General features: G+C 39.4%; 3 protein-coding genes across 3 annotated transcripts; 1 reads left to right on the forward strand and 2 right to left on the reverse strand.

Annotated features, from left to right (window-relative positions):
* Positions 1-8040: 8040 nt before the first annotated feature.
* On the reverse strand, positions 8041-16267 carry eef1g (eukaryotic translation elongation factor 1 gamma). The gene is made up of 10 exons (XM_079249989.1): positions 16228-16267; positions 15232-15390; positions 15043-15106; positions 14571-14713; positions 14339-14482; positions 14105-14234; positions 13481-13685; positions 12418-12590; positions 11068-11192; positions 8041-8398 (listed from the first exon to the last, which is right to left on the reverse strand). Exons 1-10 carry the CDS (start codon positions 16237-16239, stop codon positions 8240-8242), a joined length of 1314 nt encoding a protein of 437 aa, XP_079106115.1. The 5' UTR covers positions 16240-16267; the 3' UTR covers positions 8041-8239.
* A 186-nt stretch (positions 16268-16453) lies between these two features.
* polr2g (RNA polymerase II subunit G) lies at positions 16454-19378 on the reverse strand. The gene is made up of 8 exons (XM_079250403.1): positions 19260-19378; positions 18848-18957; positions 18471-18630; positions 17436-17486; positions 17253-17318; positions 17050-17121; positions 16885-16918; positions 16454-16747 (listed from the first exon to the last, which is right to left on the reverse strand). The coding sequence occupies exons 1-8, from the start codon at positions 19269-19271 to the stop codon at positions 16734-16736; spliced, it is 519 nt and encodes a 172-aa protein (XP_079106529.1). The 5' UTR covers positions 19272-19378; the 3' UTR covers positions 16454-16733.
* Positions 19379-19628: 250 nt separating this feature from the next.
* LOC306762953 (uncharacterized protein) lies at positions 19629-23898 on the forward strand. Its single transcript, XM_079249609.1, has 5 exons — positions 19629-19999; positions 20111-20281; positions 20358-20457; positions 21344-21474; positions 22930-23898. The coding sequence occupies exons 1-5, from the start codon at positions 19946-19948 to the stop codon at positions 23215-23217; spliced, it is 744 nt and encodes a 247-aa protein (XP_079105735.1). The 5' UTR covers positions 19629-19945; the 3' UTR covers positions 23218-23898.

A 23898-nucleotide genomic window follows, 5' to 3' on the forward strand; every position in this document is an offset into this window, starting at 1 on the left:
AAAGAAATGTTTTCAAATAGACTGAGATTTTAGATTGAGTTCATGTAATATTTAAATTATCAAAACTTGAAAACATAATTACATAACATATGCTTGAATATCCAAACCAAGAGGTAGAAGACTCAGATAGGTTACTTCCACAAAGTCTTCATTAAGTAAATCTCTATAGTAACTGAAAAAAACTGCACCACCAAACAAAGAGGACATTACAGGGTTATTTAAGGTTGCAGTTATTAGTAAAGTGTGTGTATGGGGAACTTGAAGAGTTCCAGATCTACACACTCCGCCTGCCCTTCACACAAAGTAAGAGCTTAGGAACACATTTCTCTCAACCTATACACAATAGGCTTGTATGCAATCCGCTTCTGTGATGAAAAAAAGATTTTTAAAAAATAGATCTACATCAAACTTCTCATTAATGACAGCTCTTTTCAGATATTATATTTTTATAGTTGCAATTTTTATATACAATTCCACAATTTTGATGTCTACTAATGCAGAAAATTAGGCTTTAAGGGCAATAGAAATTACCACAACTATGCGATGAAGAGTTCAACAAAGAGCTGAGTGTTGCTTAACAGCCCAGGACAGTAAAAGAAAACTAGAGGTTGAAATAATAATTCAATGTGTACGCATGACTACAGTCCCACTTGTTTTAGATCTTCACTTTCTTTTCATTATATGATCTCATTTTGGCATGAAAGAAATGGAAACTAATTTAAATAAGTAACTTGAAAACAAGTCATGCCCTCAGGGCTGTGTTATTTTCTCAAAGACTGAACATGTTTTCTTTCACTGGAAATAACACGTTTATTTCCAAACAAAGTCAAATTCAGTTTAGCGCATGAAATCTCTGGATTTTCCCCCTTTTCTTAAATTGCAAATAAGTTCAACGTGTAGCTATTAACCTGACTTTAAAAATGCCTGGCCTTGTCCTTTAACTGATACCCTTTTAAAATTAAATTAAATGTATGCATAGGCTACATTCTTGCATCATCCCTAATTTAGCTCGCATGGAATCATGGAGGACCGGATCTAGCATTGGGAGGAAGAGAAGAACCACCTCATGGACTGGTCGCCAGTCTATCACAGGCCACCAATTTAATTTAACTGAATTTGATTAGCGTTTATAATTTAATTTTCTACATCTTAACCGTAGAACTAAACCTAGAGTGATAATGTCTCATGATCATGTCATGAAAAAGCTTTCCTGCAACTTTTTTACCTCATACATTACTCATAACATCACATGCAACCATATATGTGATTTTGTTCAAATTTGACCATGTAACCCAGCCAGTAAGCAGACCACAGGCTGGGACTTATCAAAACAAAGTGGGCCTAAGGTAACCATTGAGAGCTGAGTGTATCCATAGAGAGATTACAACTGCAAAGAAATCTCGGTCAGCTAATGACAGCATGCAGTACTCAAGATACACTATCTTGCGACACACAGGTCACATAGCCTGATATTTACCATTGCCATAGTAACTCATCATAGCTAATCTTTTTGGAATTTCCCATAGCGCGTGCTTCCTTGCATACTCATACACACAGATTCTGCGTGCAAACGAACATATGCCAGTGATTCAGAAAGCTACTCCTTTGGTACAGAGAAGAATGCAAGTGGAAAAAGGGGAATGAGAGGCAGACTGAATTGTGGTTTCCACTGCAAGTTGTGAGTCAGGAACACGAGGGAGGAACCCAAAAAAAAAAAAAAAAGACTATTCTGGGATGTGGATGGCTGCTATAGCAACATAATAAGCAAGAGGGCATGAATGTTTCCATAGTAATGCCTTGCGTGTGTGCGGATAAATATCAAATGCCACAAAGCAGTTTGTAATACAGAAAGGACCTCTGCTCTACTTTGTTTCAAAAAGTTTGTCACTGTTTTGGAGAAGATGATCCCCTCCCTCTCTCTTGTTTGTGTAACTCAACAGTCAGCTCGCAACACTGCTGGAACACCTTGCACAGGTTATGTCTTGCCATTGCTGCAACATTTTGCAAATTGAGTAATTCATTTCAGATATATTACTGTTGGCCAATTGTTTTATTCATCCTGCTCTTATGAAACAGGAGGTTACGGCTCATCTTTTCCTCTTTGTGTGTAATTTCTTTGCCATGCATGCTTTGGGAAGGACCACCTGACCAGACAAGAAAGAAGACGCAAAATTAAAATAATTTGTGTCAAAAAATCTAAAAAAATAAATAAATAAATAAAATGCCTGAAGTGATGCTCTGTTTGTAAACTTTAGTTTTAACATATTATCCCCCACATTTGTCACACTCATGGAGATACAAATACCTCTGTGTTGACTCTTATGTGACCAGTTTCTTTATGAACAATTACTGATCTGGACTATTGATCGGAATGATAAGGTGCTTCTCCTTCCTGTGACCTCCCATCTGCGGCACTTCAACACAAGCAGATACGTTCCTGAATGGCACATTCCAGTCATAGCTGTAAATGTCCTAACACTGCAGTTCTTTCTATGAGTGGGATGTAAACCACCAGCAAGTCAATACATGAACCAGTGTGGGCCACCTATTTTCTCAGAAACCTCAGGTCTGAATGGCCTCTTTCCAAACAGAGGAATGCAAGAGAACATCTGTAAAACGCCTTAAAAACGAGTGAAATGAAGCAGGTAAACCCATACTTGAGTCTTTTATGAGAAGGTGAAGGATTGCTTAATGCAATTTGATCCACAAGGAAACGGCAACTAGTGAAGGCCTACTTTTTTTTTTTCTTAATTTCCTTGTTTACCAACATTGTATGATTGGAAGGTAGAGCAGGAACACTTTTAGTTGTAATTGTTAACCTTTTTTAAGGGTAGTGATAGGTATTTTTGCTCTTTGTAGTCATGGCAGTGCATTGTTACAGTTTTGCTTTAGTTTGACAACATTCATGCCCCACCTCCAGATTCTGGTAACATGAGCCAAATGCAGCTCTGGGGTTTCATACCCATATTTGCAGGGGCTGCCTGTTTTCCCTCTGTGCTTTTACTCCTCTCTCCCCTCCTGTAATGTCACTCCACTTTTATATTTACATTTTCAGTTGCAGCGCAATGAATAGTCACTTGTAAATTGCTAGTTAATAATCACGGCTCATAGCAACGACTGCCTCAGCTGTTGAAAGGTGCAGTTGTGCAGCCATGTCTTCTTGGTACTATTGATGTTACACTATCTCTTCTCTCCTTCCCTTCTTTGACTGTTTCCCCACAGCAGACTCACCTTTGACCTCCTTCATTCCATTCCAGTACTGAATTACTTTGCTATGTTTCAGTGCCATGGAAAAATGTGCAACTCACACCCTTTAAATACACTAATGGGAAGAAATGTCCACGGTATTTTTTTTAGACTAAAATACCCAGCCGTACTATGTGTAGAAATGTATTTAAAAATCATCATTCCCCCGTTTCATACACTTTTCCCTTCTTGATCTTTTAGTTTAGCACTCATGACCGTGGTTATAACGCCAATACAAATAGACATGCAAAAATAAGTAGTCTTTAGAAGCTGACTAGAAAGGATTCATTATGCCAGTATTTTGCATGTGTTGGATTGATCTAAAGCCAACTCCAGGCTAGCATCTAGAACTGGGTTCAAGGGAAATCCCATAAAAGACTGGGGATGAGCTATAGATGTGTGGTTGTATGCTTAGTATTGTTTCTCTCTGCCTAGGGATATCCCTTCAACCAACCGATAACAGCGACACTTTTAAATTGACCTTTATGCTTCATTTTCACATAGTTCTTTTTGCATGTGAGTCAACCAGCATTCCAGTCATCCCTTTAAGACTCTGTGATCTCTAAAAGGTTGATAAAACATCTTCTGTATGCCTTCCACCCTCAGTCAAGACTTTGTTTGATTTAAAAAATTTTTTAATTTAAATCAGCTTTTTCTGAGGATTTTAAAGCAAAGTCAGAAAAGTTTTAGGAGGGGCTGAGGTACCTAAAGACACAATTTAATGTGTTAAATTCAACTTCATGGTGGGAGCTGTAGAGCAGTGTTTTCAACCACTGGATCGTGGCACACTGGTGTGCCGTGAGAGATCATCAGGTGTGCCCTGAGAAATAATCCAATTTCACCTGATTGGTCTAAAAAGCAGCTTTGTGTTCATCCAGGGCCCAGGCGAAAGATAATAAAGTTCCTTTTTCTTGTGTTTATCTTATTTCTGCTGAAGGCCACTTTGACAAGATGGACTTTATATTAATAATATGGGCTTTTTTTTTTTTTTTTTTTTTAACAAATAAAAAAAAACCATTTTGGTTTGTGGCATGCCTTGTGAGTTTTCAGTGAAAAAAAAGGGGGCCTTGGCTCAAAAAAGGTTGAAAAGCACTGCTGTAGAGGACAGTTACACCTAAGTGAAGAGTGGATGTCAGATGTTTGATGCTAAATGGAAATTGTGCAAACTCAGCGCCTAATCCAGTTAGCTTTGACATGCCAGTAGCTAAACCAGTAAACTGTTTAGTTACTTGTCAGCCTTGGCTGATTACTGCCAGCTTTGAAATCCAAATGCCTAAATAACAGTCTATCTAATTCATTGGCTGCTACTGTGGAGGTGCTGTTAATTAGCCTTTCTATATTAATACCGACCAAAGATAATGGATCACCAATAGCTGCATGAGTTTGCACAGGGGCTCTAATTTTTCACACAAGACCAATTGTTGACCAGTGCCAGCTGTTGTTTATTGACTGGACCAGTAGCGGGCTTTTAATGTTGTAAGAACATCACCTCCTCGCATGGAACGATGGGTACTTGTTCTGGTCTGAGAGCCTTTTCATTTTTTTTTTTCATGAACGTTTTTAGATATTGCATGAACCCTGTGATTGACTGACAACATGTCTATTAGGTACGATGTGTCTTGTCTGGTGGTGGTGAGATAGACTAAGATATAGAATGCTGTTAAACTGAAATTACATCAAATTAAAAATGAAATCAGATTAACTGAATTGGATTAAATGCAACAGAAGCAGAAGTGCCCTGTGTGGGGAGGGGAGAAGAAAGCAGCATCGGGGGGCATTTTACATTTACAACACAAATGTAGAATATGAAATTTATCACATAGAACTGTCAGAGTAAAGGCATGTAGAAACTAGATGACTGGAGGATATAGACATCACAGTGAGGAACAGATGTACTGTGCTTCCAGTTTGTGCTGTGCCATAAATTGTTTATAATGAATTTGCATAAAACTTTATTTAGCCGACATATCTAATAATTTAATAATTTTCTGTTCATGTTATATCAATGTAAAATTATATCTAAAAAAAATCAAAGGTACCATCACTATTCTGGATCTTTTTTACTAATATAAATATGCGTTTATGTGCACATATCAATTAAATGTCAAGATAATGTGTACATTCCAAAAGCTAGGGGTAAGTTCTAGGTAGGGGAGCTTGTTTATGAGCTGAAAGAGGCGTATCTTCCAGCTGAGCTGAGTTAAATGATCCGGATGACTGGAAAGTATTGGAGTTACTCTTACAGCTCCCTTCAGTTGGTTTCAGCCTCTGCCAAGTGCTCAGAGGTATTATCATGCCTTTTGCTGCACTACAGACACAAGGCAACAGGCCTTTACATGTTGTATTTTTTCTTGTGAGGAAAATAATACGAAGGAACCTGAAACCAACTTAAAACATATTCAAACTGTCTGATCAGAACTTGCTCTTTTTAAGTTCACAAAAATGTTTAACCCACACAGACCGCCTGCAGTTATATCATGTGAAGTGCATGAAGGTTATTTAGAAAAGTGTTGGATTTCAGCGGCTGACTCCCTTCTACTTTGCCTCGATGTTTTAAGCCCTCCACTGGCTTCCTCACCATTTTCCAGATGTGTGTCTTGCACCACCAGATGCTCGGCACATGCACATCATGCCTAAAGCTCCTACTGAGGACTGACAGCCACACAGGGACCTTGTGTGGGGAAACAATACAGCCTCTCTGTGTTATACTCTCACCAGCGCTTCAAGTACTTTTAAGTCCCCCCCTCTGCTCCCCTTTCTTCTGGAAGGACATAGAAGAATGCACAGAGTAAGGATCAGAGAGAGGAAGGAAAACGTAGCGAGTGTGTGGTGGAGAGAACTGAAAACCAGGGAAGGAAGGTTGGCAGGACTGGAAGAGAAAATGTTGCTGTTGGCAGAGGACAGCTAATTGTTCTTGTGTCTTGCTTTAGTTTTGCCATTTAACTCTGAAGCTTCTCAGTACAAACAAGGGGCAGAATACTAAATGAACTTCATCTGATTCTTGCTTAAGAAACTATCTGTCTTAAAACTAAAGGGTTAAAACTGCACGTGGCCTGTTCACTTTAAATTCATGCTTGATTGCATGTTGTAGTCTTGTGTAACGCAGCTCTTTCAGCAATTCAAGGGTTATCCACCAGCACTGTTGTTAACTGCGGCGGAGTCGAAGTTATTTGCTCAAGTTACAGCCCTCTTCCACCGTGATCCACAGGATGGGTGAGTCATGTGTTCAAGGACTTCAGCGCTTGGCTGTTGTGGGAACATTTCCATTTTCTGATTTCCATCAGACCACAGAACAAACTAAAATGGCTTCCCTGATTCAACACCATGGTGGGAGATGGTTGCACCAAAATGATCTTGAATCACGCTTAGTAAGTAGGAAAAAATGACACATCTGACTCACTTTGGGATGAGAGATCGCTCTTGTGCATCTCTCATCTGTGTGTGGATGCATGAATCAGACAGAAAGCCCCAAGACCCACCCAAAAGCTTCTAAGCTTTAGTATTTCACAGAGCCAGTGGTTAAACTACAGCTAAATGTAATAAAACTTTTCAAAAGCATTGCAAAGCGGATGCCCAAAGATTACGTGAATTGAACATTTATTATTTCAGTCGGTCCAGGTGTTCTATTTTACCTGCACTCAGTACAACAAACAGTGAAGCACCAAGCAAATATCGAGGATAAGCCGGGGCAGCTGTGGGAATGGTGAACTACAAACGCTTCAAAGTTTATCCAAACCTGCTTATGATTTTTGTTGGGTGTGTCTAATGAAACTAAGAGCTTTGTCTGCACAGTGTAAACTCTTGACAAACATTCATTTGAAGCAGCCGTCTTCACAAAGGGCCAGTTTTAACATTTAAACATTTACTTGGTCAAGTAAACGTTTAAAAAACAAAAATAAAAGTAAGAGGAAAAGTGAGCATGATGTGGCCCTCTTGAAAAAAAATGAATCCTTCCTCTTAAGTGAATCCAGCTTGGCAGAAGTGGGATCCTGACTGGTCATTTCAGTGTTTAAGTAGGGTGACGTCGCCACATGCATGCTTATGAACTTTTTACATAAATGGATAATTCTGAAAACTATAATCTTACCTGCTTACAGGTTTGACTAAAAATGTGCCAAACTTAAAGATCAACCCACCACTGCAGCAAACTAACTCATAAAGTGGACATACTATATCATTGTTAGTTTCTATGTATCCTTATTAAAAATATTTCCAACCAATTTCACTTAATTGGGGCAAAATCGGGCGATTTTCTTTGTATCTGAGTTTCTCTCCTTACAAATCAGAAACATGTATTTTAAAGCAGAAAGTTATGATCTGCAGAGCATTGGCAAATTTTCTGTTGACTGCACCCCATTCAAAGACAAACTGGTCTTTCTCTGCCCCCTACAGGGACTACAGGAGAGTGAAACCAGTCACAGCTGAACTCGTGTATTAATATAAAAACTCAGATGCTCTATACTCGTTTCCTTGCAGTGAAAGACCCCAAATTTAATGTATAGTCAAAGAACCTGAATCTTCCATTGCAAATTTAAGGTGATAATGGGATGAAAACCTACAGGACACTGGGCCTTGAGGATCCCTGGGATACACCACTTCACTGCAGTTATTTCAATGTTAACTTTAGATTCAAGTTGTCCACATTAAATTTTACATTCTACATTTGGCTGTAAATTAAATTGATTACTGATCAGGAGGATTAACATTTTTTTCAAAACCGTCCAATAAATGCCAATTTATGAAGAATAAGCGTTCAGCATGAAGTCATGTCACACAAGCCAAATCCCCTAAAAGGCATTGAGGGAAGTTCTTTATTTCGTAGATCAAACAGAAAACCAGTTCGGGGCCATTGAGACCAAATTCACTCATCTTCAAACACGGTCATTTGAAGTCATTTTTGCAGCAAAGTAAGCACATGTGGCTGAAAGTCCTTGTTTTAAGTGTTGGAGCGACGGAGAACATAGTGCTTTAGTTCGACTGTCTCTGCGTCCTCTCACTTGAAGATCTTGCCCTGGTTGAAAGGTTTGCCGACGTGTTTGAAGTCTCCTTCCCACGCAAAGTACTCCTTCACCATGGTCTTGCACTCCTCGCTGTTTGGATCCAGCTTGCGCCAGTCATATGATTCATAGTCAATTTGCCAGTCTTCAGACAGCTAGGAAGAGAAGAAAAGGATCAAATTTTGAAACTGACTGTATAACCTTCAGTTTGTATGAGCTGTGCATGTTTAACCTATCAGATTGCCGATTGTCCTCATCCTGCAGGCAGCAGCTTAATTATCACATGGTTTTCATTCAAGTGCAGATGAAGCAAGCTGAACAAAACATCAAGGCGTTTCACTTTTTAAAGGTTTAAAAAAAAAAAATATATATATATATATATAAACACCACCTATCAAAGCACATGGCACCAGTTGCCATTTTCTATCATAACCTTCACACCAGTATCGGCTGGATGCACACCAATGCTCTGCGGCACATCTCCCCACATCACTTCCAGATACAACTACTGAAACTTGTCCAACATTTTTTTTTTTAGCCTTGCAGCCCCATTTTACTCTTATTTAAAGAGGTCTTTGTGAAATGGAGAAGAAGTTTGAGACTTGCGGAGGTTGTGAAATATCCTGAATAGTCAGAACTAATATATACCAACCCACCTCAGCATCACAGGGAAGGAAAAAAAAAAACAAAAAAACATTTTTTTTTAGCAAAAGGCTACAAAAATAATGCTTTGAGACTAAACATCACCAGGAGCAAGAATTAAATTTATGAACGGATGTAATCTAATAAATATTCCAGGAACATGTCTGGAATCCCACAGTGCTTTTGTCACACCTAAGAAAACTCAAGAAGCATGTTCTGAACCAAAGAGTACCAAGTCAGTTATAAAATCTGTATTACTGAAGCTCAGTTCTAGATTTTTATTTACTAAGAAGCAGATGAAACTAGCATTTCTTGTTTCTACTTCAATTATAAATTGCTGAATAAATGTAACCATGTTTACTATGAACACAAAAGGACTGTCCTGCTATACTGAGGAATGATGTCAGCTGTCTGAAACAAGGAAATTTTCAGGTCAAATCAAGCTCAATATATAGCAACTACTTAAGGTTTTAAGATCCATATAACCATGACCCTAAAAAAAAAAAAAAAAAAAAAAAAAAAGATCTTATGTGATAAACCAGGCAGTGTCAACCTTTCACAGAAACTGATCCGAATCCCTCCACATGAATAACATTCAGAATTACAATAAGATCTGTATTTATCAAACATGCAGGCCAACCATCCGCACACAACTGAACACAAGCAGCTGATAACTCCCACATTCCAGCACACCACCATCACACCCATTTATGGTCATATGCATTCAGAAACGCCCTCAAACGCCCTCATCATATATGGTGACAACACACCTCTTTAAAAGAAATAGAAAAGTTTTCTCAGGAGTGGGGGAGGAAGAAAAAAAAAAAGGAGCATGATTTGACAACACAGTTTCAGCATCATGACAGATTCCAGTTGTATTTCAGCTTGATGGGGGGAAAAAAATGCACACTGGACAAAAACCCACATCTGACATGGATTGTGTAAACAGCTCAATGATGGCTGACCCGTCTCCTACTTGATGCCGGTGACCAAAAATCCATTTGAATTTGTGCAAGAATAGTTTGCAAATAGTACAACTCTAGCACTGGTCCCAGTCATGTGATAAGAAGTCCCGATAATCTCACCAGCATGTCTGGCCTCTGAAAACGGGCTCACCGCCGAGTGCACTGTGACAAAACTCTTGCAACAACCACGCAAGGTAGGAAGATAATTAGGCTTCAGGTCTGTTTATAAACATGATCACTTGGTAAGAACTTTTTCATACTCTTAAGTGCACGTAAATAAACTATTTTCATATAGAAACGTGCTCATGCACTTATTGCAAAAGATGTGACAAATTTCACACTGCAAAAGCAATGCAGATGCTGAATTTGTGAGTAAGCTGAAGCCAATAATACATTTGCTTTGGCCAGAAAACACTTTATTGCCCCATTAATGCTTGGCACAGATGGACCGTTTCAGTTGCAGAGGCAGTGTTGAGCTGCATGGCTAACACACAACCAGCAGAAGGAAAAAATATGAGAAGACTAAACCACCACATAAAGAGATGGTGTCGACGCAGAAGAAGTTTAGAACAAAAACAAATGGAGACACGTATGTCATAACACCCAAAATTAAAAGCTGCAGTCACCACACAACTTTCCCAGTTTTATTACTTACTTTAGGTTAAAACTACAGAGACAACTGCAGTTTGTGGCCACAGCATGAACCAGCCTTTTACTCACTGAATCAGAGATGACTGGGATGAAAATGGCCTCAAGTTTCTCTTCCCCCATCTGATTAAGACTTGGTGCCATGACTGGACACTGCCTTGCCCAATGACAGGGGGTAGCCACATACACAGAAAATCTGACTAAATGACACACCTTGACCGCATACACCCTTCAGATACAATGTCCTGCCAGAAAAGATCATATGCTAATATCTGCTGGTAAAACCAGCTAAAATTACAAAGAAAAATGCCTAAGAGCAAGTAAAAGTTCTCCTTTTATTACTAAAATAATTAACTAGATGTTATTTAAGTGTAGTTTAGCATTAGTATAAATGTTTTTCCTATTCTAGAATAAGCTTCTTATCCCATTTTTCTCAAGTTCTACACTGTTATTATTTTCTTGTAAAGCACACTAGGTTAAGGCTGCAGATGTTAAATTATATACATATATATAAAAATAAATATTTATTTAAAAAAAAACAAAAAAAAGACATTTGCACTCATACTTACAGTGAATGCCAGATCCTGGCCCCTGAAGATCCAGATGCCAGATATGCTGCTGTCATTGTTTGTGCCAAACAGGATGACACTGGCGAAGGCATTCTTTCTCAGTTTGTCCAAGCGTTGGAACATTCCTGTAAAGACCAATTAACAGCGGGAGAAACAATTATCTACACAACAGCTTTGCTTTTATCCCAGTGAAAAGTCAGTCTTTATTCAATTCATCCAAAACTAACAAGTCTCCTATGCCTCAAGCTTGTGATGGACTTTATGTGACAGATCAGTATTTTGACAACATGTGACCACAGCATGAACCAGCTCTTTCCTCACTGAAACAGAGATGACTGGGATGAAAATGGTCTCAAGTTTCTCTTCCCCTGTCTGATTAAGACTTAGTGCCATGACAGGACACTGCCTTGCCCAATGACAGGGGGCACCTGTGATTTCTTTCATGTCTCCAATCTGAATGCAGTGAACATCCTATCATCTAACACAGTCTCATGAACCACTTCAGCTATTGGATCGTCATGTCGACACCTTTTCTAAATCCGTTACTTGAAAAGTGCTTACTTGTCACACTCTACACTTCAGATAAACTAAAAATATAAAATCTTTTGCACCAATTGCACAACACTTGTATTTTAGTGGCTGGCAGGTGGCTGCCACTAAAGGCATCAAATTTGGAACGAAATAAGAAAATAATCTTTTTCTCCCCCCAGTAGATCTGCAACCAATAACATGTTTTAAAAACAACTTCAGCCACATGCTACTTATCTGTTAAATCACTGCCCTATTTGGAGACAAATATGTTACAAAACATGTTAAATTCTAGTTGCTACACCACCACTCACAAGACACTTCATAAGAAGCTCTCAATATCCAGTCCAGCTCTAAATAATAATAATAATAATAATAATGAAAATGGACAAAGACCATTATTCAGTTATTTGACTTTCAAAGTATTTTTTTCTGTTAATCCTTCCAAGATTGTTCAATATCTGCGTCACTTTTTAAACTAATGCTGGCTTTAGAACCCCCCCATCCATGCGTCCTTTTCCTTGCGAAAACTTGTTTTTGTGGTTATGTCATTATCTTCTTTCTTCAAAAACTATGGGTCTACTACTGTTTTGTTCAAACAAGCGTATAGCAAACAAAAAATTTCTGTTGCCAATTCCTGCTGTCCATGTTAAATATATAAATAAAAAGAGATGGCCTGGACAAAGACATGAATATATGAACCTGTTAGAATGTAGGCAAAGATCATCACTAAAAGATATTCTGAATTTTCCAAACTTTTTAACAAGAATTATGTATTGTGCCTATGAAAAAAAAAAAAAAAAAGAAGAAAGATTGGCATACCTGTGATAAGGTTGCAGCTCTTGAAGGTAAGCGTGAGCTCCTCTGGGTATTTGTACTGACCATACCAGACTGAGTATCCCTCACAGTCAAAGTTTTCCCAGAAATGAGGAAGGGCGACTGTCAAGGTGTCCTCGTTGGAATACTTTCTCTTGAACTCATCCATGACAAATGTGCTTTTAAAATAAAAACATAAAAATAAAGTTTTTTCAGGACAGAAAGTTCAGGACATGCGAATGTGCTGCCAGCTCATGCAGGGTTGAAAGAATCGGGCCAGACTGTAGATGTGGAAAGGTTCTGAACAGAAGCACAGCTACAGAATGAGATCAGCTTCTCATTGTCTCAACATTTAACAACGCCAACTTTAGAGAAGTCCAAACGCATTGCTCCCAATAACATTTGAGCACCCTAGAGCTACAGTGCTCTGGAGTTTCAAGTTTATTTGTGGCCACAGCATGAACCAGCCATTTACTCACGAAGTCAGAGATGACTGGGATGAAAATGGTCTGAAGTTTTTCTTCCCCTGTCTGATTAAGACTTGGTGCCATGATTAGACACTGCCTTGCCCAATGACAGGGGTCCTATTATCCTTTGAGCCCAAAAAAAGCTCATTTTATAGTGGAATCCAGTATTTTTCCATCCAATCCATGATCTGCACCCCATACATGCTATACTAAGATTTAGAGTTAATTAAAATAAAAAATTTTAAATGCTCAGCAAGAATCAGTGCAGCAGTGTCTGAAGTCAGGCCTTGAGGACTACTGTTCTGAAAGTTTTTGATGCATCCCTGCTCCAACACACCTGGCTTACTTAAAATGGATCCCACAGCCAATTAAGTTCTGCAAAATTATTCATTTGAGTCATGTGTGTTGGAGCCGGGATGAATGGAAAACCTGCAGGATTATGGCCCTCGAGGACTGGAGTTGGACACCCCTCATTAAATAATTAGCTGCAATCAAAACATGCAGATTAATGAACCATAAAGTTTTGGAGTTATTTTGACGTCGACTGAGACATTTATAAAAAATTTTACAAGAACATCAAAAGAAAAAAAACAGATCTTTACCTCTTTGGCAGGTGTGCAAAGGGATCCTTGGCTTTGGGTTCTGCAGCCAAAACAGCATCGCAGTCGTCCATTTCTTCTTCTGGATCAGGTTTCTTCTCTTCCTTTTTCTTTTCTTTCTTCTCCTGGGGCTTGGCTGCTTCTTTTCCTCCCTTCTCTTTCTTGGCTGGTGCTTCTTTCTTGGGCTGCATCTCTGCAAACTTCCTGGCTAGAAAAACAACACAAACGTTACAATCATCTAAAATGTTACATACTTGTGGCGCACTGTCTCTAATCTTCTCTAGGTTAAACAAAGTGCTTCCTTTGTATTCATGAATATATGTAAACATTAATATTTGACTTCCACATAATATATGCCCAAGTCTATGTTTGCAAATTGGCTGCCCAAATGAAAATGTATTACATTTAGCCTTATTATTACATATTATATTCTACATTTTACCCCTTCGTCTGAATTCCCCCCCTGGGGATGAATAAAGTATCCATCTATTATCTGAAATGTTAAAATTGAGTTTCTTGTGATATAAGGCGACTGCACATGTACTTTGAACTTTTAAATAGGACAGTATGCTCTTGGGACTCCCCTTTAGACGAGTACCCCCTTTGATCCCATGACTGGTGGCTCACCATCAAACTGTGCCATCTTTTCACACAGCCTGACTTCTCCGAGAACAGCCTTGAACTGGGGCTGGTTGACACAGGTGACAAACCAGCGGGTCACGTTGGTATAAGGCTGACGGAAGGAAGGTTCCAATACCTACAGAGAACAGAAAGGAGAAAATCCCACATTTCTGAAGTAAGTGTCAAACCCACCCAGGGTGCAGTTACCTGCATGATTTATCCACTGTGTGAATGTCAAACCTGTTTGTAGAGCCAGAGCATGGAGCAAACCACAGTAATGTCAGCAAGGCTGACCCTCTCCCCCACAAGGAAAGTGCGGGTGTTCAGGTGTTGGTTCAGTGTTGCAAGGATCTTCTTCACATCCTCCTTAGCCTGCTCTGTAGCCTGGGAAGAAAAATAAATAAATCCAGCTACATCCAGTTATCTACCTTGTCTATCACTTTACTTCACAAGAAAATGATGAGATACACACCTGCTTGTTGAACTGCATGATTCCCAGAGTGGGAAAGACCCATGCGCTAGCTGGAGGGATGATCTCAGAGTCAGCAAAGCTCACCCACTGCAGTACTTGTGCTGCTGCTTGAGGAGTGGAGCCGCGCAGGGCATCATTGCTCACTGTGGTAAGAAGATACGTTTTTAGAAGTTGAGCAAAATCACCTTGCATTTTGTGGTAGCAAAGCATAGACTTGTGGGATGAACTATTCATTTCAGAACAAAAACTAAAAATTAAACTTGCGTAAATGACTAGACAAATACCTGTGGAATTTCAACCTGTCAAACAGGCATTAATTTAACTGGCATTTGGTTCAGCTCACACAAAGTAATTAACATGGTTGCTGCTCTTTTACCACAACTTTCAGACCATCAGAGGAAAATTTAAACCTAGTAAATATGACGCCAATATCTTGGATGAAGACCAAAACATATTGAACAGAATGACTTACAGTAGTGAGCAATGGCATTACTCTCAAACAGACAGAAGCCGTCATCTCCCTGGTAGGCAGGTACCTATAAACAGATGTGTGGCTTAATTTATATGAAGAAACTACAGATGTTTATGAAAAAATAAATAAAAGATTCTCTTTTTAAATATATAACTGACAACAAATCAGCAATGGTGCTTTGTTGCTCACCTTGCCCAGAGGGAAGTTGTTCAGGAAGGCAGGACTACGGTTCGTCTGCCCGAAGGTGAAGGCAGGGGGGCTGCTGGCAACTTTGAGGCGAGCACCACTGTACTGGGCCGCAATCTGGGCCTTGAAGGCCCGCCAGTTCTCTGGGTATGTGAACAGAGTCTGAAAATAAGGGACACAAACTATTTCAAAAATCAAAAACACATACAAAGCTAAATCAATGCACATGTTTCCAAAATGTTCCCAAGCAATGCCAATGTGCCTTTGTGGCAACGGCTGTTATATACCAAAATAGTTAAATGCTGTCCCAAACAGCAGGAATTTGACTGCATAATGAGATGTCCTGAATGGGATCAAACTAGCCAGTGTATCAGCTTAAGGCTGTGAAAGAGCAGCGTGGCTTTAGTGCTCCTCATGAGCAAACCCAACCTATTGAGATGCTCCAAACATTTATAGATGACTGTGCAAAAGAGAGGCAGTAGAGTTTAAAAACGTCAGCAAAATAAGTGATGAATGCGACTTTACATGAACTACACTACTTTTATATGCCAATTATTACACGAGTTACCTTCACGTGGCTTTTAACTTGTATTAAAACGCGAACAGTCCGGTGTTTTCGGCGATAAACTCACATGCAGCTGTTTTAAACAGATGGCCCATACCTAGATCCGAATAAACTGAGAATAATGACCTAAAATAGGACCAAGACATCTCTATAAGTGGACGCATGATGTAATATTCTCACAGTTAAGGTAACGTGGCACAACCCCTTTGCTAGCCATTTTAGTGCTTTGTAAGGATGGCAATGCTAGCCTCATACTGAAAACTACAAGGCACATTATTAGTAAATAAACCCTACAACACCGGCAAAACATCAAGATAGCCTTATATGCTTTAGAGGGAACACCGAGAGAGTTCAGATGGCTCTGATATCAGGTGGATTGTGCCTGCAATCTTTGAAGAAAGCCCCATAGCTACCCAACTCTCCATCTTACTCACCCCTGCCGCCATCTTCAGGACGAGAGAAAGGAAGAGCGACGGCGTGTGACGTATTTACGGCCCCAAGTCGTGCGCGCTCTCGAAATTTCCGCGTTCACATCTTGCGTCATGATTTCTTTCGAAAAGAACTTTAGCCGGAGTCTGAAGTGTGTGCGTGTTTTTTGTTTTGGTTTCAAAACATAAAAATAGTTACAGACAGAACCGTAAAACAAATAAAAAGATTTATTACTGAACACATCCAAAAATACAAAGGAAAATGCCTTACATTGTAGGTGCTAGACTAAAGACATTTTTTTCCCCCCCTGTATCCTCTTGCAATCAGCTTTAAAAGATAATTTGGTTCAATCTTTGTACAAAAAAAAGGAAAGATTACATTAAGTGATTACAAAAAAAAACTACTAGTCATCACCAAGACATAAATGCATGTGTAAAAAAAATTACTAATTTCAACAAGAACTTAGGCTACTACAGAAAATGCTCCAGTTGAGATACTTCAGTGGGACCAATCAGCTCACAAGACCTGAAAATTAAGTAATGAAGGTTAAGTTTGACAACCAATCACACAGCATAAAATTACATTTTTCCCTTTTAAATCAAAACCACATTTGTTCCTGTGCAGATCATCCAACTGCATTGTGGTCTCATTCTAACACTCACCCAGATAATCATCCATGAGAGATCCAATGGCAAACTGAAAAACAAAGGAGAAGCTTGTTTTTTAGATTATTTTGTATAACATAAAATATGGCCAACAGCAACAAATTCTTTCTTGCCGTTTATGGGCTTGGTTATGGCATCTGTGTTCTAAAAAAAGAAACTTACAATGTCATTCTTGTCCACTCTTGTTCCCACAATCTTTAGACGGATCTCGTCGTCTTGCTGAATTACAATGTCCTTTAAAATGAGAAAAGAAAATGTCCTTAAATGTCAGAGTGAGCAACAACAAAAGGTTCCCCAGGAAATACAAGTAAGATTATTATCTGGAGTGGAGACTCAAAATCATCAATAAGAAACTATTTGCATACCTCATCAACTGTCTTATAACAAGGTGGATTAGAATTGGGGTCAAACTCCATTTCTGAAGGGATGGACTGCAAAAGGAAAATTACTTATTTAAATACAATGCATTTAATATACATTAAAAACTTAATTATGTATTCAAATAAAGGACTACATTCGGTTTTGTTAGAGATGTTAACCTCACTCACATGGCGAGAGATGAAGCAAGACATTGGACCTATTTCTGTGAACAGTCCAACCTACAAGAGAAAAGCAAAAACAAATACATCCAGATGAAGCACAAAAGCATTGTCAGAAATCACTGCATTATGCAATCATAATGTGTAAGCATTTCAAAAGGTTTGAATTGAGTTGCTTGAATAAAAGTCCCGATTCTTAAATCAATATCTGGCATGTTTTACATTTTAAAGCAATCAGCTGAGGATAAGTTGTGAATTAACCATCCCCAAGAAGCTGTGGTCAATCAGAGCACAAGAGACAGGGTCAAAGAAACATGCAGAGGAAAATCCAGAAAAGGGAACATTAATGTAACGCAAACAAGACAGAGAGAATAGTAACAATGAAGTAATCTGATGGGGAACTAAGCACAATTTGATTTTACTTTGGTGAGAACACCAACACCTCAGATGTATCCAGTGTGTGATGTAGCAGAATCAATGGAAAGAAACTGAAAGTTCTTTTGAACAACCAGTTGAGCAAAACGGTGAATAACCATGAGTACAAATTTACACCACATTTGTACAAAGTGTGTTGTAAATTTAATGACGTGAGTCATTTGTCTGGATGAAAGCTGTAAATGTTTGTATGAATCAGTCACACTAATAAGGCATAAATTCCAGCAAATGATCTTCTGCTGTGCATGCAACTATCTAGGACTTCGAAACTCATTATCAGAAAAAAAAGGTGCATCATACAATAAATAATCCAGTGATGTTAAAAATTTGCTTTTTGAATTTGTACCAAAAACTATCTTAATCTTAAATAATTATCAGTTAAGAATAATAATCCTAAACAGTCTGATGGCACAAATGGTGCAACAAAGAGGGCATTTTGGAGATTTTAAAATGTTGTCAATCCTCAAATCAATAAAACATAGCATTGCCAATTTATCAGAAGACAGAGTGAAAGAGACAGTGCAACATCAGTGAGAATCATCTAATTATCATCATCGTCAACACAATCTTTTTACAACTTTAAAGACATATTATTTATTGCCAACACACCTTGTTAACCTGAGTGACTACAGCATCCACCACTTCTCCTTTGAATGGGCGGAACACTATGGCCTTGTATTTGACTGGATAGAGGACAAAGCCTCTGCCTGGCTGGATTACACCTGCCCCAATGTTGTCAATGGTGGTAACTGCAATGACAAAGCCGTACCTGGTAAAGAAGGAATAGACAAATAATGTGTTAAAAATTTTCCATGCAAGAAGGAAAATAACAATATCAACAGAGCCCACTGCTATGGATGTTCCAACTGTGGTCAAATTTATGTAAATGTTGTTATAAAATAAAATTTAGCCAGAAATAAAAGCAGAGCCTTTTGGACGTCTGAAAGTTTGCGTTAACCATTAAACTGAAAGTTGCAGTCACTCACTTTCCAGTACAGGTACCCTCCACTTCTGTGAAAAGCTTTTGCTTCACGGTGTTGAGTAGATTGGGACCAAAATATCTTGGATGTAGTAAGATTTCATGTTCCAAAGAAATCTATGAACAGAAAAGACCACGTGATTGAGCGTCTCATTTAAAGTAAGAGGAGGGGGGGATACCACAACGTAACACTTTTACTACGTTGTCCGTTTTAGTAATTTGTGATTAGGGAATAATCAAAGACTGCAAGCATGTTTAGAAAATGAGCTGGCTGTAATCTGCGACACTACAAAGGCAGCTAGGTGGGGAAAGGGAAAATTTCAGTGGTGTTACCATCACAATGCTACATAAACAATCATTAAAACATCCTAGTACCTAAATTACCCCGTCCAATTCAGGAGACTAATATACATACTTACATGGTAAAACATTCTGTAGCAGTCTTCAACCTCTGCTTAAATATTTTATAAACTATCTAAACGGCTTTTCACAGACTACATAGAATAAATCGCGAAAGCCTGCTTTTGGTCCGTTGCAGTCTCTCCCGGGTCAAAACTGTGTTGGCGAACTTTTGTTCCCCCTAAATAATTTCTTGGGAAAAAACTGAATTGCAAGTGTTTCTTTAGTTGTTGTTGTTTTTAGGTTATTTTGGCTATCTTAAATTTGTATCAACTATCCACGTGGTTTTCTGACAATTTGACAATTATAACAGTAACACAATCACAAATCCTGACAAGCGTGGAACCATCATCGGTCACACTCATTGCGCCCCCTGGCGGTAAGGAGGAATGTACAACAACAGGCGTAACTCGATGCTGCACTTTCATTGGGCGATTTCACTCGATTCTTAACATCTGACATAAAATCGAAGGAAAAGCAAGTAACTGCAAGACTGGATATAAAAGGCTTACTATAACATACGCAGACGGCGGAGTCATCCGTGGGCGTTTGAACAAGCTACACATATAGCGTTTGTTGTTGTGGCTGTACCATTATTTACGCGCTTTAAAGGATTTGTCTGACTTCCTTAATAAGTCTGGGAAAACTCTAGACTGTCTGAGTCTAAATATTAATCCCCAACCAGTCTTGTTTTCCGTCGACTGACATGGCGTGTAACCTCGTTTCCAAGTTGCTCCGTCCGGCTGCCTTTACACAACTTGTAAGCTGATAAATTGATCTGCTGCTTCTGTTCATTTTCTGTTTCTGTGGGCTGGTATCACATTGTGCTTGTGTTCCGGGGGTTAATGTCACTTTCCTGCTCCATGTGCAGCCGTCTCTCCGTTCGGGCCGCTTGTTTCGAGGAAAGGCGGCTGTGCTGACCATGGCGGGGTCCAGACAGTCCTCCAGCGAACCTCCAGAGAAAATCAGCCGCTATCCGATACCTTACAAAAAAGACTTGCCTTATGATATAGTAGAGCTTATGGAGGAGGTGGAATCAAAGGTAAGATAATCTGCTAAATGTATGCATTTAACTCCACTTTGCAGACTGACATATTTGACCAAACTGACTTTTACAGGGAGGCTTCTTGCCAAATGTCTTCAAAGTCCTCTCTCACAGACCAGCAGAGTTCAGAGCCTTCTTTGCATACTACAATGAACTCATGAACAAGGAGACGGGTGTGTATTTATGTTTCTACAGTTTTATAGTTTATATAGCTTTTGTGCTTATTGCAAAGCCAGCTGCTTGTGTGTTTTAAAAGTCACATGTTTCACAATTTCTTGAATTAGTTTAGACAGATGTAGATTTACACTGAATGAATGACTGAGTCAATCTTGTAGTTTTTGTTAGAAATCATCCTCTCCAGGGGCGTCCAAAGTCGGTCCTTGGGGCCGCTGTCCTGCAGTTTTTGGATGTTTCCGGCTGCAGCCCACCATAGTCAGATTGATGGGTCAACATGACTGGACAGAACTTGACAACAAGCTGTTTAGTAGAGACATTTAATTTAAATCAGGTGTGTTGGTTCAGGTAGATGACGAAAACCTGCAGAACCAGACCTGGACACTCCTGACCTTGTCTATTGGGGACAGTATTCACGCTCCGCATCAGCACTTTGATGCACACTGTATGGCTATAAAAAGAAAACGACTGTGCTGTGTCACATTCATTCCCCCCGCAAAAAAAAAGAGAAAAACACCATTATAACAGAATTTGATTAAATATTACTTAGTAGGATGGAGCTTTGTGAAAACTTTGTTTTACTTGTGATGTTTAAAATTATTTATATTTAATTTTTTGTTGTGTAGTGTTGTGAACTTTAGCTATAAAAAGGAAGAAAAAAGAAAAAAGTAGCCATCAACTCAAAGACAAACTTTTCCAAGTTCTATTTCAGTGCAGAAAGCTTGTGTCACAAGCTGCTTTTGGGATTTATCAAGAACATCCTGCAACAGAGCTCTACTTTTCCCAAAACAACATAGCATGTTTTGATCCCAGCCAGCTTTGCTTTCTGCTATTTAAACGTTATATGAATGTGTGTTTCTTGCTCTGGGATTCATTGTCCTCCAGGCAAGTTAACCAAGGCAGACCGGGAGCTGATTGTCGTGGCAACCAGTATCCACAACAAGTGTCTTTACTGCGTGGTCTCGCACGGTGCGCTGCATCGCATCTACTCAAAGAAACCCACTCTTTCTGACCAGGTACAATCCTTAAACCACTTTCACAACTTACATCTGCACTACTAATTATAATCCAGTTTTAGGACAGATGCAGTTAAGCTATTTTTGTCTCTTATCTCTTACTTATGGAAAGTTCCAATTCTGTCCCTAAATGCATGTTCTATTTTCTATTTTGTTAAATATTTGCTTTAGAAAAAACAAAAAAGTGTTGAAGGAAATTTCTGAACCCTACCAGCAACTCAGCACCTCCACAGATTGAACCCAGAATCACTTCATTGATATACATACCAGTTAAAACAACCAGCGTTGTCATTCTCTACTTTTATTTCTGCCGTCTTGCTGAAGCGTGTCCAACAGCAAATGCAGTCTACATCAGAGCCACAGCTCGATAAAACGCTTTAGGCTTTGCTTATGCTCCACTTCCCCTATCATGTAATTCCACTTTGTAGCTTTTGTAATGTTGCTAATAAGCAGACAAATGATGTCCACGCAGGACCTCCACCTTAGCATATTGATGCTAAATGCTCTGCGTTTGACCATAACACACCTTTTTAACCTCAGACGGGTCCAACAAAACTCTATGCAACGGAAGCAGAGCTGCAGCACAAGATGCTCGCCTGCCATCAGGAGGAACTTTATGTTCAGCGCATTGTAGTGTGTTGTAGTGGTGTGTGGCCAGGCCAGCGATCACACCATCACATTGCCACTCTACCACCTGAACCACAGCCACCCTGAACACAGAGGAGAAATGTTCAACACAATTGTGTACTTTCTACAACACAAATGTCCTCATGAAACCCTGGTGGTATAAAATATGTCACACTCTGTGCCAAAGGAGTAACCAGCTACATCTGTTTTCCACGCTCATCTTTTTGTTTTTACCATAATTCTCCAGCTTTTCTTATTTTTTTTCTGCATATTTATATCATATTTGGATGCTTACTGACTAATTAAGCCCTTTTCCATGCAAACACCAGAGTTTAGGAGAAACTGGACAGTTATTTCAGTGTTTTACACAGTTGCTATTAACACAAGCACGTCACAGCAGGGATCTTTCAGCTAAAAATGTGCTCTGCAGGCCATAAATGCAAGGGAGGAGATGTGGGGTGAACAGCTGTTCAGATGGTGCAGGCAGCAGCAGGTGATGCGGAGATGATTCTGTAAAGATCACCATGTTCTGTACAACACATTGAGAATAGCAGATAAGGCTCCTTGCTGTGTTGCCTTTATCTCCACACATCCACTCCAGCAAGGGTAATGTTGTAGAAATGTCAGCTGAAAGGACAAACCCCACATGCACAGATTTGGCAGATCCTTGATAACATTTCCTGACTTGTTTATACATTGTCTCACCTGCTGAAGTCCACGGCAGATGATGACATGCATTCCCACACGCCACCTCTCTACTCTGCACCTTTTCACGACTCTACTGTATTTATGAAAGCGGCTGCTGATAAGTTCTCTCCCTTCTTTCAGGTCGTTGTTAACTACAAGAAGGCCGAGCTCACATCCCGGGAGCACGCCATGCTGGACTTTGCATTGGCTGTGTGTCGCTGTGACACCATCACAGAGCAGCATTTTGAGTCACTGGAGGAAGCGGGCTTCGACCGCGAGGACGCCTGGGACATTGCAGCCATCGCTGCTTTCTTCGCCATGTCCAACAGACTCGCTCACCTCACAGACATGAGGCCAAACCCTGAGTTTTTCAACATGGGCCGCGTACCACGGGACAAGAGCAAAGACAAGGCAGGAGATGGCAAATAAGAAGCAAGACGGCGTTACAGACGGGGTTGTCTGATGGCTGGGGTTGTCTGATGGCTGGAAGCATTTATGACACAATGTGTTGATACTGCAGCCAAATATATCTCTGCTCTGGTTTTTTTTTCTGTTTCCTCGTATATGATGAAATGACACGGGGATCAGATTAAACATTCATTCTGAGATTATTCAGGATGTCCTGACATCAGGATTCTACAGGAATTTGACAGATCTGGTTTTAGCATGAGGAGCTAAATCAAACCCACTCATGGATACAAGTCAAATAACGCATACTGTTGATATTGAAGTCAATGTTTGACACAAAATCAGAAGAAACAGTTAATATTACTGGTGTATAAACGTACAGTAAATGTGACTTTAGCCTTTAAAAACTGTGAAGAAACATGAAGGAGATAATGTAGCCTGAGATGTTTTTTTTTTTGTGTGTGTGTTTGTTATTGGACTCCTTTTGAATTTACTGGCTACCTGATTGAAGCCCTTTTCCACTGTGTTTTACGGTTTTCTGTCTGTTTATTTATCTTTGTGTTAATAAGTTCCTTTAGTTTGTTTGACTCCTGTCCGATGGTGGAGAGATCCCGTATGATCAGACTAATTCTCACAAATCTGCAGTTCTCTCTAGATGTCAGTAAACTGACCTGGTTTGTGTTTAATAGCTGTGATGGGGGG

This window comes from Telmatherina bonti (assembly GCF_933228915.1).
Source record: "Telmatherina bonti genome assembly, chromosome: 12".
NCBI lineage: Eukaryota > Metazoa > Chordata > Actinopteri > Atheriniformes > Telmatherinidae > Telmatherina > Telmatherina bonti.